Source organism: Narcine bancroftii, chromosome 1 (assembly GCF_036971445.1).
Source record: "Narcine bancroftii isolate sNarBan1 chromosome 1, sNarBan1.hap1, whole genome shotgun sequence".
Taxonomy (NCBI): Eukaryota; Metazoa; Chordata; class Chondrichthyes; order Torpediniformes; family Narcinidae; genus Narcine; species Narcine bancroftii.
The window spans coordinates 365,203,698-365,218,595 of NC_091469.1; the positions used below are offsets into that span (position 1 = coordinate 365,203,698).

Consider the following 14,898-nt stretch of genomic DNA (forward strand, 5'->3'; position numbering starts at 1 on the left):
TCAGGCACGCAAAATAGCCATCTGCAGGGTTTTGCAAATGGAGAAAGGAAATGGTATGCATTAAAAAATACGTACAGAACACAGCAGCAAGAAAAAATTGCCCACAGAAGTTTCACTGTCAGGATGCTGTTGATGAGCAGGACACAAGAACTGGTTAAAAAGTGAAGGCTTGACAGCAACTATCTATAACCTGCAATTGAACTTGATCATTTTTAAAACCAGAGAATGTAAGACTGATTTTTCCTATTCATGGATACATTTGCTGCAGAGGTAAAATTGTCATTAAATGATTTATTGGCGAAATGATCTGTAAGGAATATGCTTCCTCTGTTTATCAAGTAATGTAATATAGAATAATACATCACAGGAACAGGCCTTTTGACCCACATTTCAAAGCTGAAAATGATGTCTAAATCGTTATTTGCCCTTGATAGATATCCCTCTCGCAGTCTACCTATCCCCTCCATATTCACGTGTCTCTAGAAGCCTCTTGAATGCTATTATTGTATCTGTATCCACCATTACTCCAAGCAGTCTGTTCCAAGTACCAACATCTCTCTGCCTTACTTTAACTTCCTCTCCCTCACCATAAACACATGTGACATTTTTACCCGGAGAAAATGATTCTGACTGTCCACCTCATCAATGCCTTTCATGTTTTATAAACCTCTATCAGGTCTCCAGACAGCATCCTATGTGCCAGAGGAAACAACCCAAGTTTGTCCAATCTTTCCTCCCCCCTACCTTACTCATACATTCTAAAGTGGGCAACATCCTGGTAAACCCCTTCTATACTTTAATAACAAAGCCTCCATATCTTGCTTGGAATGGGGGCAACCAGAATTGCACACATTATTTCAAGTGCAGCTTAATGAAGCACCATGCCTTCTTTACTTTTATACACAATACTCCATCCAATGAAGCCAAGAATTTCATGCATCTTCTTGACTACCCTGTTTCCTTGCATGACCATTTTTAAGGCATTGTGGGCCAGGGCCTCCAGATGACTCTTCATAAGAATAGTTTTAAGAGCCCTGCCATTAACTATAAACATTCCCCTTACATATGATTTCCCAAAGTGAAACAAATTACTGTACAGTACAATCGTGCAGGTTAAATTCCATCTGCTCTCTCTCTCTGCCATTTTCTGGAATTTATCTATTGTATATCCTGTTGTATTCTTTGATAGCCCCCTACAGTATTCACAACTCCCCCAATCATTATATAATTGGCAAACTTACTTACCCACCTACGTATGTTTTCATCATGTACATTTATAATCACAAGTGACTGAGGTCCCAACACTGATCTCTGTGCAACATAACTGGTCACAGACCTCCAGCCAAATAATATCCTTCCACCGCTACCCTCTGACTTCTCCAGATAGATAATTCCATATCCATGCATCTGTACTTTCTGTCTTACGAAAATCCATCAAGACAACATCCACTGCCCTATCCTCATCAACGATTTTTGTCCCCACCTCAAAAAAACTCAAATTGGTCAGACATACTCTGCCCCTCGCAGTGTTATGTTAATTGTCCATAATCTGACCATGTCTTTCCAAAGGTACATAAATTCTATCCCTAAATATCCTTTCCGATAATTTCACTGCCACTGATGTGAGGCTTACTGACCTACAAATTCCTGAATTATCTCTTTTTTTTCCCTTCTTGAATAAAGATGCAACATTAACAACCATCTCCAGTACTCTGGTAACCTCTCCTGTCACTAATGACTATACAAAAATTCCATCAAGCCTAGGAGATTAATGCACCTTAATCCTTCACTTCCTGTCACTGTCCATGACCTTTTCCTTGGTAAACACTGATGCACAGTACTCATTTAGTCCCTCTGACTACAAGCATAAATTTCCTTCTTTGTCTTTGAGTGGTTCCATCCTCTCCTTAGTCATCCTCTTATTTTTAATATGGTATAAAATACCCTGGGACTTCCTTTAATCCTACTCGCCAAGAACATTTCATGGTCTATTTTGCCCTTTCTAATTTACTGCTTGAGGTCTTTCTTCAATTTTTATCTTCTCCCATGGCACTGTCAGATTAAAGGTTCCTCAACCTAATATATGCCTCCTTTTTCTTCTTCACTAAGTTCCTGACCTCTCTCATCTTCCAAGGTTCCTTTATTTTGCCATCCTTATCCTTCCTGCACACTGGAACATTATTCGTCACTATCAAATCATCTCTGAATCCTCCATGCTCAAAGAACAGCCCCAATGTGTCACCTCCACGGGACTTTCACATACATTCTGGTTACTGAAAATGGATGCAACATGCTGATTGTGGCTAAGCTAGTGTTTTGGGCAGATTATTTTCACTCACTTCTTGTACTGGTGAAAGCCAGAAATCCATGTTATTCGCTAGCCCTTCTCTCAATGTTCCCTGTTACTTTCATGGAGCAATCGATGTGTCCAGCTGCACGTCTTTTCAAATTTCATACTGTCCCAGTCCCCATTTGGTAGAGCTCCTAGAGCAGTGTAAAACAGTGTCACTTTTTCGTTGAACAGCTGGAAATTATCGTAAATGTTATTGTTTATGTATGTTATTAACATTCAAATACAAATAACACATTGACAAAAGGAGTAGCCACCAAATGGATTATTGCAGTTAAGTTTCATAAGTGACACCAAAATGAACATATCTGTCAAAAGGAAAAATGTTTGTACTAAAAAGAATTGTCATAAAAGTTTGTGACTATTTTAGTTGTAAATCAGTGAGTTTTGTTCAACTGCAAATAATATAAGCATTGACAAAATTATTATAGAAGGAGAAGAGAAGGAAAGAGAATTGTAAACTATTTTAATAAGTTTTTTTTAATAACTTTTTGAAGAGAAATTATAATTTCATCTTCCTTTCCTTTTTTTCTCCTTTGGGGTTTTCTTTGATGTTATGCTTTGATATACTATTACAAATGTCTTTTGGATTGTTGAATTGTGTTTATATGTGGAATTGTTTTCCTTTTATTTCAAATATGTTGCACATTGTATAATTGCATTGTTCAATTGTTTATACTTCAAATACTATTAAAAATATTTTTAAAAGAAAAAGGAAAATAGCGAAACATATTCTTTGCTCTGCATCGTTTTAAGGTAAAGTTAATCTACATAAGCCTTTTTTTTATGGTAGGGTCACCATAGATTGTGTGTCAACACAGGTCTGGAAGCAAAATGGTGTGGCCTTATCCCAGTGGGAAATCAATGCAACAATGTAACAACAACTGGACTCAAGTGGAATCTGAGTAAGTGTGAACTCATTTCATCACTGGCTGGAATTTGGCACCAGAAGTTGTTTTTGCCTTGTTGTGGGCTCTGATCTGTCATTTTATTGCCTATCTCAGTGAAATATACAATAGCTTAGGTAGTTGTGTGACATTAAGACGTTTTTTTTTGCTATGAATTCAGATTTTGATGATGTGAATATTACAAAATTCATTTATATTCTGATTTATAAAACTGAATGTTTGGTTTGTGAATCCCACATTGTGAAGGCATGATAAATATTTTATATACCAGTAGGTATTAATTTTTTTAATACAAAATGCTTGAAATGTATTTGCTGTGTTAAATACACTAGCACTTGACTGAGCTAATGGAAGGCTTGTAAATGGTCATTATTTCATAAAACAAAGAACATTGCACCACATACAAGTCCTTCAGCCCACGATGTTATGCTGACCATTATAAACCTACTCAATAATCTAAACTTTCCCCACCTCAACCTATAATCCTCTATTTTTCTTGCATCCATGCTCCTGTCTGAGTCTTTTAAAAGCCCATATAGTACTAGCCTCCACCACCACCCCTGTCAATGCATTCCAAGCACCCATTATGCTCTGGAAAAATACCTACCCTGATGTTTCCCCTGAACATTCCTCCCCTCACCTTAAGCAGATGTCCTCTGATATTTGATAATGTCACCTCAGGAAAAAGATGTTGGCTGTCCACACCACGATACTTCCTCTCATAATCTTGGAGATCTCTATTAAGTTACCTCTTAACCTTTGTTGCTTCAAAGAGAAAAGGCTAGACCTTGTTAATCTTGCTTCATAAGACACATTCTCCAATATAGGCAACATCCTGGTAAATCTCCTCTGCACCCTCTCCAAACTTCTCATATCCTTCCTGTAATCTCAATTTTCAAAAGATTTAAACATACAATACTGTAACAAGCCATTTTGGCCCATGAGCCCATGCCATTAACCTACAACCCTGGTACGTTTTTAACAATGGGAGGAAACCGGAATCCCCAGAGAAAACCAATATAGACATTGGGAGAATGTACAAACTCCTTACAAACAGCGTGAAATTTGAACCCCAGTTTGGTCCCAATCATTGGTGCTGTAAAGGCATTGAGCTAGCCGCTATGCCAATCATGCCAATCGTACCACCATAATGAGGTGACCAGAACTGAACATAATATTCCACAACTCTTTATCTAAATCCCCCTACTAATGAAGCCCAGCATTCCAAAAGCCTTCTTAAGAAGCCAAAAGCCTTCTTAACTATCCTATCAACCTGCATGGCAACTTTGAAAAATCTATGAATTTGGACCCAAAGTCCCTCTGTTCTTCCACACTATTAAGAATCCTGCCGTTAAACATGTACTCCACCTTCGAGCTGGACCTTCCAAAATGCATCACTTCTCACTTACCCGGATTGAACTCCACTGCCACTTTTCCGCCCAACTCTGCATCCAGTCTAATTCTGTTGTTACCTATGAGAACCTTCTACATTATCCACACTTTCAACCTTTGTGTCATCTGCTAACTTACTGACCAATCAATCCTTCCACTTCTTCGTCCAGGTTATTTATAAAAGTCACGTCTTACAAAAGATCCCTGTAGAACTCCCACCACTCACTGACCTCCAGATAGAATACATTCCATCTACTGTTACTCTTTGCTTTCTGCAGGCAAGCCTTTTCTGAATCTACACAACCCAAGGTTTCACGGATCCCATGCCTTATGACATTCTGAATGAGTCTAAAATCAATTTATGCCATATTTACTGCCCTACCTTCATCGATTTCGTTTGTTTCCTACTCAAAAACTCAATTGGGTTTATGACCCATACTGACTCTCCCTGAGAAGACTATGCTTCTCTAATTGCTTGTAAATCATATCCCTAAGACTCCTCACCGATAATTTGCCCACTTAAGACTCACTAGTCAATAATTCCCAGGATCCTCCCTGTGACTATTTTTAAACAAGGGGAAGACATTTGCCATTCTCCCATCCTCCGGTACCTCGCCTGTAGCCAAGGAGGATGCAAAGATCATTGCCAATGCCCCAACAATTTCATCCCTCACTTCCTGTAATAACCTGGGGTATATCTCAACTGATCCTGTGAACTTATCGTTTGAATATTTTTATAAAGAATCAGCACACCTCTTTCTTCTTAACCTCAGCATGTTCCTGTATATAGGCCCGTTCTATACTGACCACACATTGACCAAGGTCCCTCATTCTAGTGAACTGTGAGACAGAGTATGATGTTAGTACCTCCCTTACCTCGAGGAACACATTCCCTTCTTTATACCTACCTTCTCTCTAGTCATCCTTCTGTTCTTCAAGCTTGCAGGGAATGCCATAGGGTTTTCCTTAATCCTACTTGCAAAGGCCACCTCATTCCCCCTTCTAGCTTTTCTAAATCCTTTCTTAAGTTCCTTCTGGGTACCATATAATTTTAATGAATCCTTCCTGTTTCCTGCTTCCTAAATCTAATGTATGTTTTCTTCTTCCTCTTAATTAGCTGCCTCACCTGTTTTGTCAACCAAGGTTCTCTTTTCTACCATCTTTTCCCTGTCTCAGTGGGACAAACCTTCCAAAATACTGCATAAGTAGTCCCTAAACTTCCTCCACATAACTTCTGTGCTTTTCCCTAGAACATCTGTTCCCAATTTACTCTCCCAAATTCCTGCCTAATCCCATCATAATGAACCCTTTCCCAATTAAACACTTCACCATTTCTTAAATTTAAATTTAGGCCTACATCATGGTAACAGGCCATTTCGCCCCATGAATCCTTGTCCATAACTATGTTAAAGATCAGGGAATTGTGGTCACTGTCACCAAAATCCTCCACACCGAGAGGTCTTTCACCTGGCCAGATTCATTACCCAGTACTTGTTCCAGTATGGCCTCTCCACTCGTCCACGTACATGTCAGGAATCCTTGGACATTCCGGACAAATTCCGCCCCTTCTATCTCTCTTGCATTAAGGATATGCCAGTCAATATTAGGGAAGTTGAAGTCTCCCATAACAACATCCTCTTATGTTTGCACCATTCCAAAATATGCCTACTTAATCTGATCATCATTGCCTCGAGGGCTATTTGGGGGCGTATAGACTGCCTCAACAGAGTGATCGCTCCCTTCTTGTTTCTGGCTTGCACCCATTGACTCAGTAGACAGTCTCTCCCTTTCTGCAACTGTCTTAATATCCCTGATTAGTAATCCTACCTCCTTCCTTCCTATCCCTTTTCAAATATCTAAACCCCGATACCTGTATCAGCAAATCTTGTCCCTGGTTCAGCCAAGTCTCTGTAATAGCCACAACAACATATTTCCATGCACTGATCCATGGTTTAAGTTTCAAACTGTTTGTGGGCAAATTTATTGCAAGACAAGGCTCTGTGTTTTGCATGGGAAATACAGTAAAAACTGTACATGCTTAAGGAAAGTAATGCATAATAATATATTTCTTTTGTCACCACCTTGAAATTTGGAATACCTGCTATCTTCACGTATACCTAATTCTTTGAAAAGATCAAGATGCTAAATGGGTGATTGATGGTTGGAGGAAACCAGAGATTATTAGCTGGATACAAGTATTAAGTGGCAATCAAAAATGCAATCCCATAAACAGGGAACATTCTGGGAAGCTCAGATATCTAAAAGCTAATTACTTTTGGATTAACTTAAAAATAAATCAGCAGAGCCATGTAAAAATCCATCTGCGTTTCAGAGAAACTGATTTGTAGCCATGAACAACAGCTCTGCCAGTTTAACAGTCCTGGTTCAGTCAAAATGGCAACAGTGATTCAAGTGATGGGAGTCCAAGAACAGGACACCACCATATATTTTTACTGTTAACATCAGGTTTTTGCAGATTTTGTCTTAACATAAATCATGGCTTAAAATGTGTTTTATGCTTGCATTTGTCTGCATATAGTTTTGTTGACATATTTCATGCCATCTCCTGGCAACAGCCATTCTGAAAGTCGTAGAATCCTTGCTAGAGCCTGATAAGATGTATATTTTTTTTATTTTCTTTGTTCTTCGAAATGGAAGGAATTAGTTTTGTCTGACAACTTTTATTGACCGTTTAATAGTTTAATCACTGTTTTAGTTCCATATTAAAGGCTTGTAATAATGTAGTAATTGATAAAATGTTTCATAAACCACGGAAAACTCAACTTTAGTATGGATTTGTTTGAATGAGTCATGGACAACAACAAAATTCTAATTCCTGCAAGTGACTATAAAGGAAAATAGTTGCAACAATTAGTCAATAAAAGACAGAATTTAAGACAATAGAAAGTTGAAAATTGAATTTGGAATTCGGACTAGATCGATTGGGCTCTGTTTAGAAAGAGGCACAAACATCAACAGCATTACCAAGGCCATGATGAAGTAGTCAGCCATACTAAATGATTTCTTCTTTGTGCATATTACAAATGAGAACACATTTTGGAGAAACTGCCGCTTGTTGTCGGGTCTGTTTTGGTTTTGGAATTATTGTTGTGAATGTTTGATGTCTGTGTGCCACAATTGGCTGTAGGGATAATATGGCAGCCCTTGCAGGGGCTGCTGCCCCTAAGGAGCTATGTGACAAAAAGATGAAGAAAATGGAACTTAAGAAAAATTGCAAAGACAGCAATTAGATACAAGTAGAAACAAAGCTACTCTTTCAGCAAGACTGAATGAGGAAATAGAAAAGCAGAAGGTTTCAGCTGCTGAGTAAACCAGCCATTTGGAATTGTTTGAAGATGTGGCACAAATGGTGGTGTGGAGGATGGGCAATCCAAAATGGAAACAAAGTCAGATATTAAGGCAACATCTGACATACAGTATGACTTGTGACTGGAAGATAGTGTGTCAAATGCTGGAAGCAGGTGAAGTAAGAGGAGTTCTAGAGCAAGCTCCAGTGTTTCAAGTACTGCATCAATACGTGCAGAGGTTCAGACTGATGCAGTAGCTCTTGAAGTGAAAAAAGAAATGCTTCAAATTAGTTTGGACTTAGAAGAGCAGGAGGAGTGGATAAGAATAACTGGGTGCAGCTACGGAGAGAAGAGGAGCAGAAATGGGAGCAGCTACATAGAGAAGAGGAGCAGCTGCGGATGGAAAAGGAGCTGCAGGAGGAGCAGTTAAGAAGGGAAGTGCAGCTAAAAAAGGCAAAAGGAGCTACTGGAACTGGACAAAAGAATTGTTGCTAATCAGGCCAGGTCAAAGGGATTAGAAGGCTCAGATGTATCTGGTGCTCAAAGTAAATTATCGAAAACTTTTAACATTTTGAGGAAGGACAACAGAAAAAGCAAATGGTTAAAACCAAGGCTGAGCCAGCGCTACGGTCACAAGACATGTTTGGTCCTGAACTAGACAGGTTAAGGCACGGTGGTGCCAAATCTCAAACCCCAATAATAACCCTATTAGACAGGGATGTGAGCCTAATGCCATTTTGTGAAACAGAATACTACCCACTCCCAGCAGGTAATAGAAATCCAGGTGAACAAAGTAACTATCGCCCAGGCCTGAGAAGGCAAGATGAATTGGCTGTATTGTTAATTCAGTTACAGACTCTCTCTTCTCTGCCCAAGAGAAAGATTCCAGTTTTTGTTGGTGACCCACTTCAATTCCAAGTGTTTATGTAAATCTTTGAATGCAGTGTTGAAATTAAGCGTCAAAGCTCAGAGGATTGTTTATATTATTTGCAGCAGTTCACCTGAGTAGACAATCACAAGAACTTGCGACGAGCTGCCAACATATGGCCCCGATTGAAGGATAAATTTTGGTCTACATAATGTAGAACATAGAATATTACAGCACAATACAGGCCTTTTGGCCTACGATGTTGTGCTGACCTATGTAAACCTACTCCACAGCAATCTCCCTCATACCCATAACCGTCTTTTCTTCTTGCATGCATGAACCTGTCAAAGAGTCTTTTGAATGTCCCTAATGTCACCCCCAGCATTATATTCCAGACACCCACCTCTCTCTCTCTCTGTAAAAAGCATTACCCCTAAACTTTTCTCCAACTCCCTTAAACAAATGAGCTCTGGTTCATGCTGGCTGGCCACCTATCTATGACCCTTATAATTTTACATACCTCAATGTCTCCCCTCATTCTTTCTCACTCAATATATATGCTGTCTTAGCTTCAAAATGCCCAATATAATACCTTACACAAGAACTGTTTTCTGTAATATTAAGCCCATTCCTATTTTTCTGTTTTTCTATTTTTCACAGATATTGGAGCTGCATTGTTGCTCTCTGGAAGGGAAGTGATGGGTTAAATTTATTCTGTAACTCTACAGATTTATGAGTTACTTATACATATAAGAAAAAAGTTGAAAGATGCAAATATTAATGTTCAAACTCAGATATTCATGGAACTGTAGTGGAGAGAACTGCTCTTTGATTGCACTTGGCTGCCAGTACACCTGTTCGAGGAATCATATAGAGTAAATTGCCAAAATCTTTTAAATTTCTCTGCATTCTCAGAATCCAAAATGTCCCATTAATATTTCAAGACTACTCTGTCAACAGTTGCACCTGTACCTGTAAACATTAAGCACCATTTTGTTCTTGTGCTTATTTTATCATGAATGAATGAGTATAGAAAATGCTCAGTGGGTCAGGCAATCATTAAGAATATATTAAGGTAGGGCAAATATTTTGGATTAATAATTGATAACGCCGTCTACCTGAAATGTTGATATAACTTTCCTTGCTTCTTGCATGTGGCCTAACTGACTTGAGTTTCTGATTTCCAGATTTTAGTTCTGAAAGTAGATCTGCAAACTCCCTTGGCTCGCTAGACCATACCATGACTCAATAGAGAAACACAAAAGCTGTAGATGCTGGAGTCTTGAGCAAGCAAACAATTGCTTGAGGAACTCAGCTGGTCAGACAGCACCTATGAGTAGAAATGTCAACATTTCAATTGTGAACCCTTTATCAAAATTAATATATAATAAGTGAAATTACATACCTGTATATAAAGGGGAATGAAACCTGGGACCTATTTTCTCCTGATCTTTAGATGTAGAATCGCCACTCCAATACTTGGGAAACTAAGCAAGGGCGTGCTTTGAAGTCCAGTCTGGAAATTATATTCATGAGGAAAAGTTGGATAGGCTAAAAGATCATTAACCTAAAACGTTACCTCTTAATCTGCTGAGTATTTCCAACATTTTGTTTTAATTTCAGTTTCTAGCATAGGCAGTTAGATAAATTAGTATTGTTTTCTTTGACCAAGCAGATCCAGATGTGTAACAACATGAGGTGCTGAGAAACACCTGTGGAATTAAAAATTATTGAGTATTAGTTTAAAGTAATTGGTCGAAGGATTAGAAGCAAAATGAAGGAAAAGTTCTTTACCAAAATGATCATAGATTTATGAACACATTGTTGAAAAGGGTAATAGATGCAAAATTATAATTAAATAATACTTGGATGTGTTGTGACCAGCAAGTTATGACTCAAGTATTGGAAGGTATGGTCATTCTTTTTCAACTAGCAAGGACATAATGGATCAAATGGCCATCTCCTGTGTCATAAGTTTTCTGTGATCCATCACTCAGTTTGTTAGACCTGTGGTAGATCGTGTCTGGAACTTCTTGAACTTAACAGAACACTGTGGTTCCAACTTGGTTCACTGAATTGCTTGGATTAATACAAGTACTGGGAGATTACATACTAAATTCTCTTCAACAGTTCATCTCACCTTCCACTCTGTTTCCTCCATGCAAACTTGGTGAAAATGACCACCTACATAAGATTCTACTAAACCAGGCTATATATTGCTAATTCTGATCTGTTCCTGCTTCAGTGTTAAGACTTTTTTTATATATATTTAATCATGGAGGCTTGTTAAACATTTTCACTCTGTGGCTTAGCTGAGCTCAATAAATGTCAAAATGTCAAATGTAAATTCATCCATTTTTCAAAACAAAATCTGAATCGTATTAATCTTTGCAAACTCCAGACCTCAGCATGAAAGGTAAAGCAAATTAGAATTGTATCACAAAAAAATGCAGTGATGTATAACCTTAATCTACTTTATTATTGCTATGAAAAATACTCAAATGATTTTTAAGTTATTAATTGAAACACAATACAAAATCTTTGAACTGACTTTATTAAAAAATGTTGGATTATCTTAAATTAATTTAACCCAAGTTCCACTTCAAAGATTTCCAACATGGTTAACAGAACCATTAAAGCTCAAAATCATCTTCGCTTGACCTTGAACAAGCATTAAATTATATCCACGTTGAATCCCTACTGACTTTAGTTAAAAGTTCATCAGAATACCGTTTTAACAGATTGGTGAGAATGGCTTTCTTACACAGATTTAATTTGAAGTTGAATGCAGTAACCTAATCAGTATCTGAGTTTTGCTGTAATTTGGTTCATCATGAAAGTCTGCTAATATTTCCCTTCTCAACCATGTCATTCATCATGTGCACATTTTAGAATGCTGTTACTTGTGGGAGGAGATAAATGGGAGTACATCACAACAAAATAATCACTGAAAAAATTTTTAAAAACAAAATTCAATAGAAGGTGAGGATGTGCTCCCTTGTAGCATTTCAAATAATTTAGAGAATGGATGCAGCTAAGGAGAGAGTGAATGAGTCAGTATATGGGAGAGACAATACATACTTAAGATAATTGAATTTGGTAATGGAAAAAGATTCAAATGGTTCTGGAAGAATAGTTGGTTCAACTGGATATAAAATTGCATGTATTTAAATTACTTGCAAGATATTTTAAAAAGTGGAATGTTTGAATGATTCCCCTTAGGACTTTGGGGAAAATCACTTGCAAGTTTAATAATTTGTAAAAGGAATGTTTGGTTAGATAGGAAATTAATTACTTTGAAACTGATAAGCTGCAAATTTGTTTGCAATTATTATTCAGAAGATTGTGTACATTTGTTAATTATTTAAATGAACACAATACAATAGAATAGATCCACAGAGAATTTGTTAAAAGCATCTCAGCGTCCAATTGTGCAGAAGATTTTCACTTCCAAGTGACCAGGGATTTTTCCTCGTGGAAGATCAATTGAAAAAATATTATGAGGGTAAACATATTTCCCCTATCAAGATCAAACAGGGTCTCATGAGGTCTTTGAAGATACATCAAGAATTATAATCTTTCATAAACAATTATGATGCTTATGAACAAGATCACGAATAGAGCACAGTGGATTGAATGCATAATCGAACAAGAGAACAGGGGCCAGGAGTTAAATTGCTGAGAAGAGCTCTGGCTGCATTTTTAGTGAGTAATGTTGGTAGACTTGGGTTTTAATAGTTTCAAGACCTCAAAGCCCTCGTCAACACAAGTTTCTGGTTATGATTTTGTTTACCTAGCCCTCTTTCTAAGTTAAATTCATGGGCTGGTACCATGTGCTCTTTTGTTTTTGCAGCTATCCACTCCCACTAGCTTCAGCATCTTAGCATCATGTTTTGACAATCAAAACCTCCCCATTCCATCTTCCAACACCCACTCCCTCACAGCAACTTTGGAGACATGTATGGACCCACTGCAGCTTCCTGGAACTGTGCTTATGGGAATGAAAAAATTAGCCATCGTATTTCTGTGCCCAATTGGGATTGTGCCTCAAGGTCATGGAGTTTCAAGGTCAGGGAGTTAGAAGTGACAACAAGGTGTTTCTTGGTGAAATTAGCAATGGAGATATGCGACCTGGATGTTGTAGATACATTCACTGTGAAATCTGTCAGACTTTGATGTCAATGCATTGTGTAAATTACACTATCTTTTGGAATACACACTTGCACATTTAAACATAGAAATCCAGAAGTTGCTGTCAGCAGTTCGATACTCCTGCAAAGGTGGTATCTTACTCCAGAATAATTTGTGCAAGTTGCTAAATTAACTAAAACATAGCTTTTTTTAAATAAACTATTCACAGCTGAAATATCCTGAAAAAAGTAAAGCATGTCACATGATAAATGAGGAAATATTAATGATCTACAAATCCATAATTATTGCTTAGCAGCTCTCTCGCCCTTCTGTGCCTTATGGCTAGTTTCATGAATGGAAATTGCAATTCAAATATAATGGATTTTATAATAAAAGTATTACCTTTAAGAAAAAAAGCCTTATTTTCAGCTCATGTGGATTGGAGATAAAGAAGGCATTTGATACTTTGGCTTTCTTTGAGTGGGCTATTTAGTACAAAAGTTGGGACCGTATGATACTTTTGCTCAACATAATGGTAAAACCAGATTGGGAGAGCTGGTGTCCAGCAACAAGAAGGATAACAATAACTTGGAAGGGATGTCAAGAAGATTCACAAGGATGTTGCTGGGACTGGAGTGCTTGAATTATTGGGAGAGTTTGGATGGCCTGTACCTTAATTCCTTAGAGAAAAGGAGGCTAAGGTTTGGGTGCCCTTACAGAGGTTTATAATATCATGAGAGGCGTAGATAAAATAAGTATTCACAGTCTCTTTCTCTCAGTAGGCAATTCTAGAACCAGAGGACATAGATTTAAGGTGAGAGGAGAGGTTTAAGAAGGAGCTGAGGGACAATCTTTTCACAACGAGTACTCCATATCTGGAACAAGCTGCCAGAAGAAGCTATTCCTTTCCTTTTTAAAATATTTTTATTAATTTGATAGAGGGAAATATTACATGTATATATTGTTTAGATATGAATTGATTATATAGCTTTTATATAATGCAATACAGAATATGAATCATATATAAATTATATATTGTCATATAAATTCTCAAAAAAAAAGTGAAAAATGAGAATTTCACCTCATATTCTAATATTGAGATACACATTCTGATTATCTAAATCGACCAATCTCTTCTAGTTGTAGAGAAATACAAAAATAAGAACACTGTCACCAGTAAATAAATTGAAAAGAATCGAGTTTTGGCTCTCGGACATCAGGTAGAACCCCACCCCCACCAGAATAATCAAATTATGATAATAATGCATGAATGGGCACCATATCTTGTCAAATTCAACCTTGATCTCTTTAACATTTTATCTAATTTTCTCCAAACTCAAGCAAGACATAACATCCTGTAACCATTGCATATGAATTGGTGCTATACTGTCTTAACATCTTATCAAAATTGTTCAGATGGCATCAATGAAGTAAAAGCTATTATTCAAGTGAGTACAATTACAACATTCAAAAGTCATTTGGACAGATATATGGATACAAAGACATGGAATAGTATGGGCCAAATGCAGGCAAATGGGATTAGCCCAGAGTGCCATTTTGGTTAGCACGGACAATTTGATCTGAAGGGTCTATTCCCTGCTATATGACTCCGTGACTCTATTTCAGCTTCCACTCGATTCTTGTGTATTTTCTAGTCTTCAATTCATACTCTAAAATGTTGAAAATATCATTTAAAACTGCACATTGTTTTCATAATATAATGCATTGAAGTTTACAAAATCTGGACTAATATTTTGTTGGCTATTTTTGGAGGAATTGGAAAAATTGAAAAAGGTGGTTTTAGGAAGCCGTGCTGATTAACACGGATGAGTGGGATCAGTGACAAATACTGCGTGGACTTTCTGTAAGTAAGCATTACATGGAAAATCAGAGCTGTTCGTGTAGGCTTGACGTGAGTAGCATTCCTTTGCAGTTGTTAAT

The 14,898-nt window shown here is 37.5% G+C and overlaps 1 protein-coding gene across 12 annotated transcripts in view; it reads left to right on the top strand.

Moving 5' to 3' along the window:
- The window catches only part of tpk1 (thiamin pyrophosphokinase 1), a 410,665-nt gene that overhangs the window by 233,106 nt on the left and 162,661 nt on the right, over nt 1-14,898 (top strand). For 11 of the 12 annotated variants that reach the window (XM_069912524.1, XM_069912533.1, XM_069912540.1 and 8 more), the window contains one exon: nt 3,144-3,255. In XM_069912524.1, the coding sequence (XP_069768625.1) occupies nt 3,144-3,255 (112 nt within the window). Of the gene's footprint in view, nt 1-3,143; nt 3,256-13,736; nt 13,805-14,898 lie in introns of those variants that run through there. The other variant, XM_069912557.1, reaches the window with a different exon arrangement.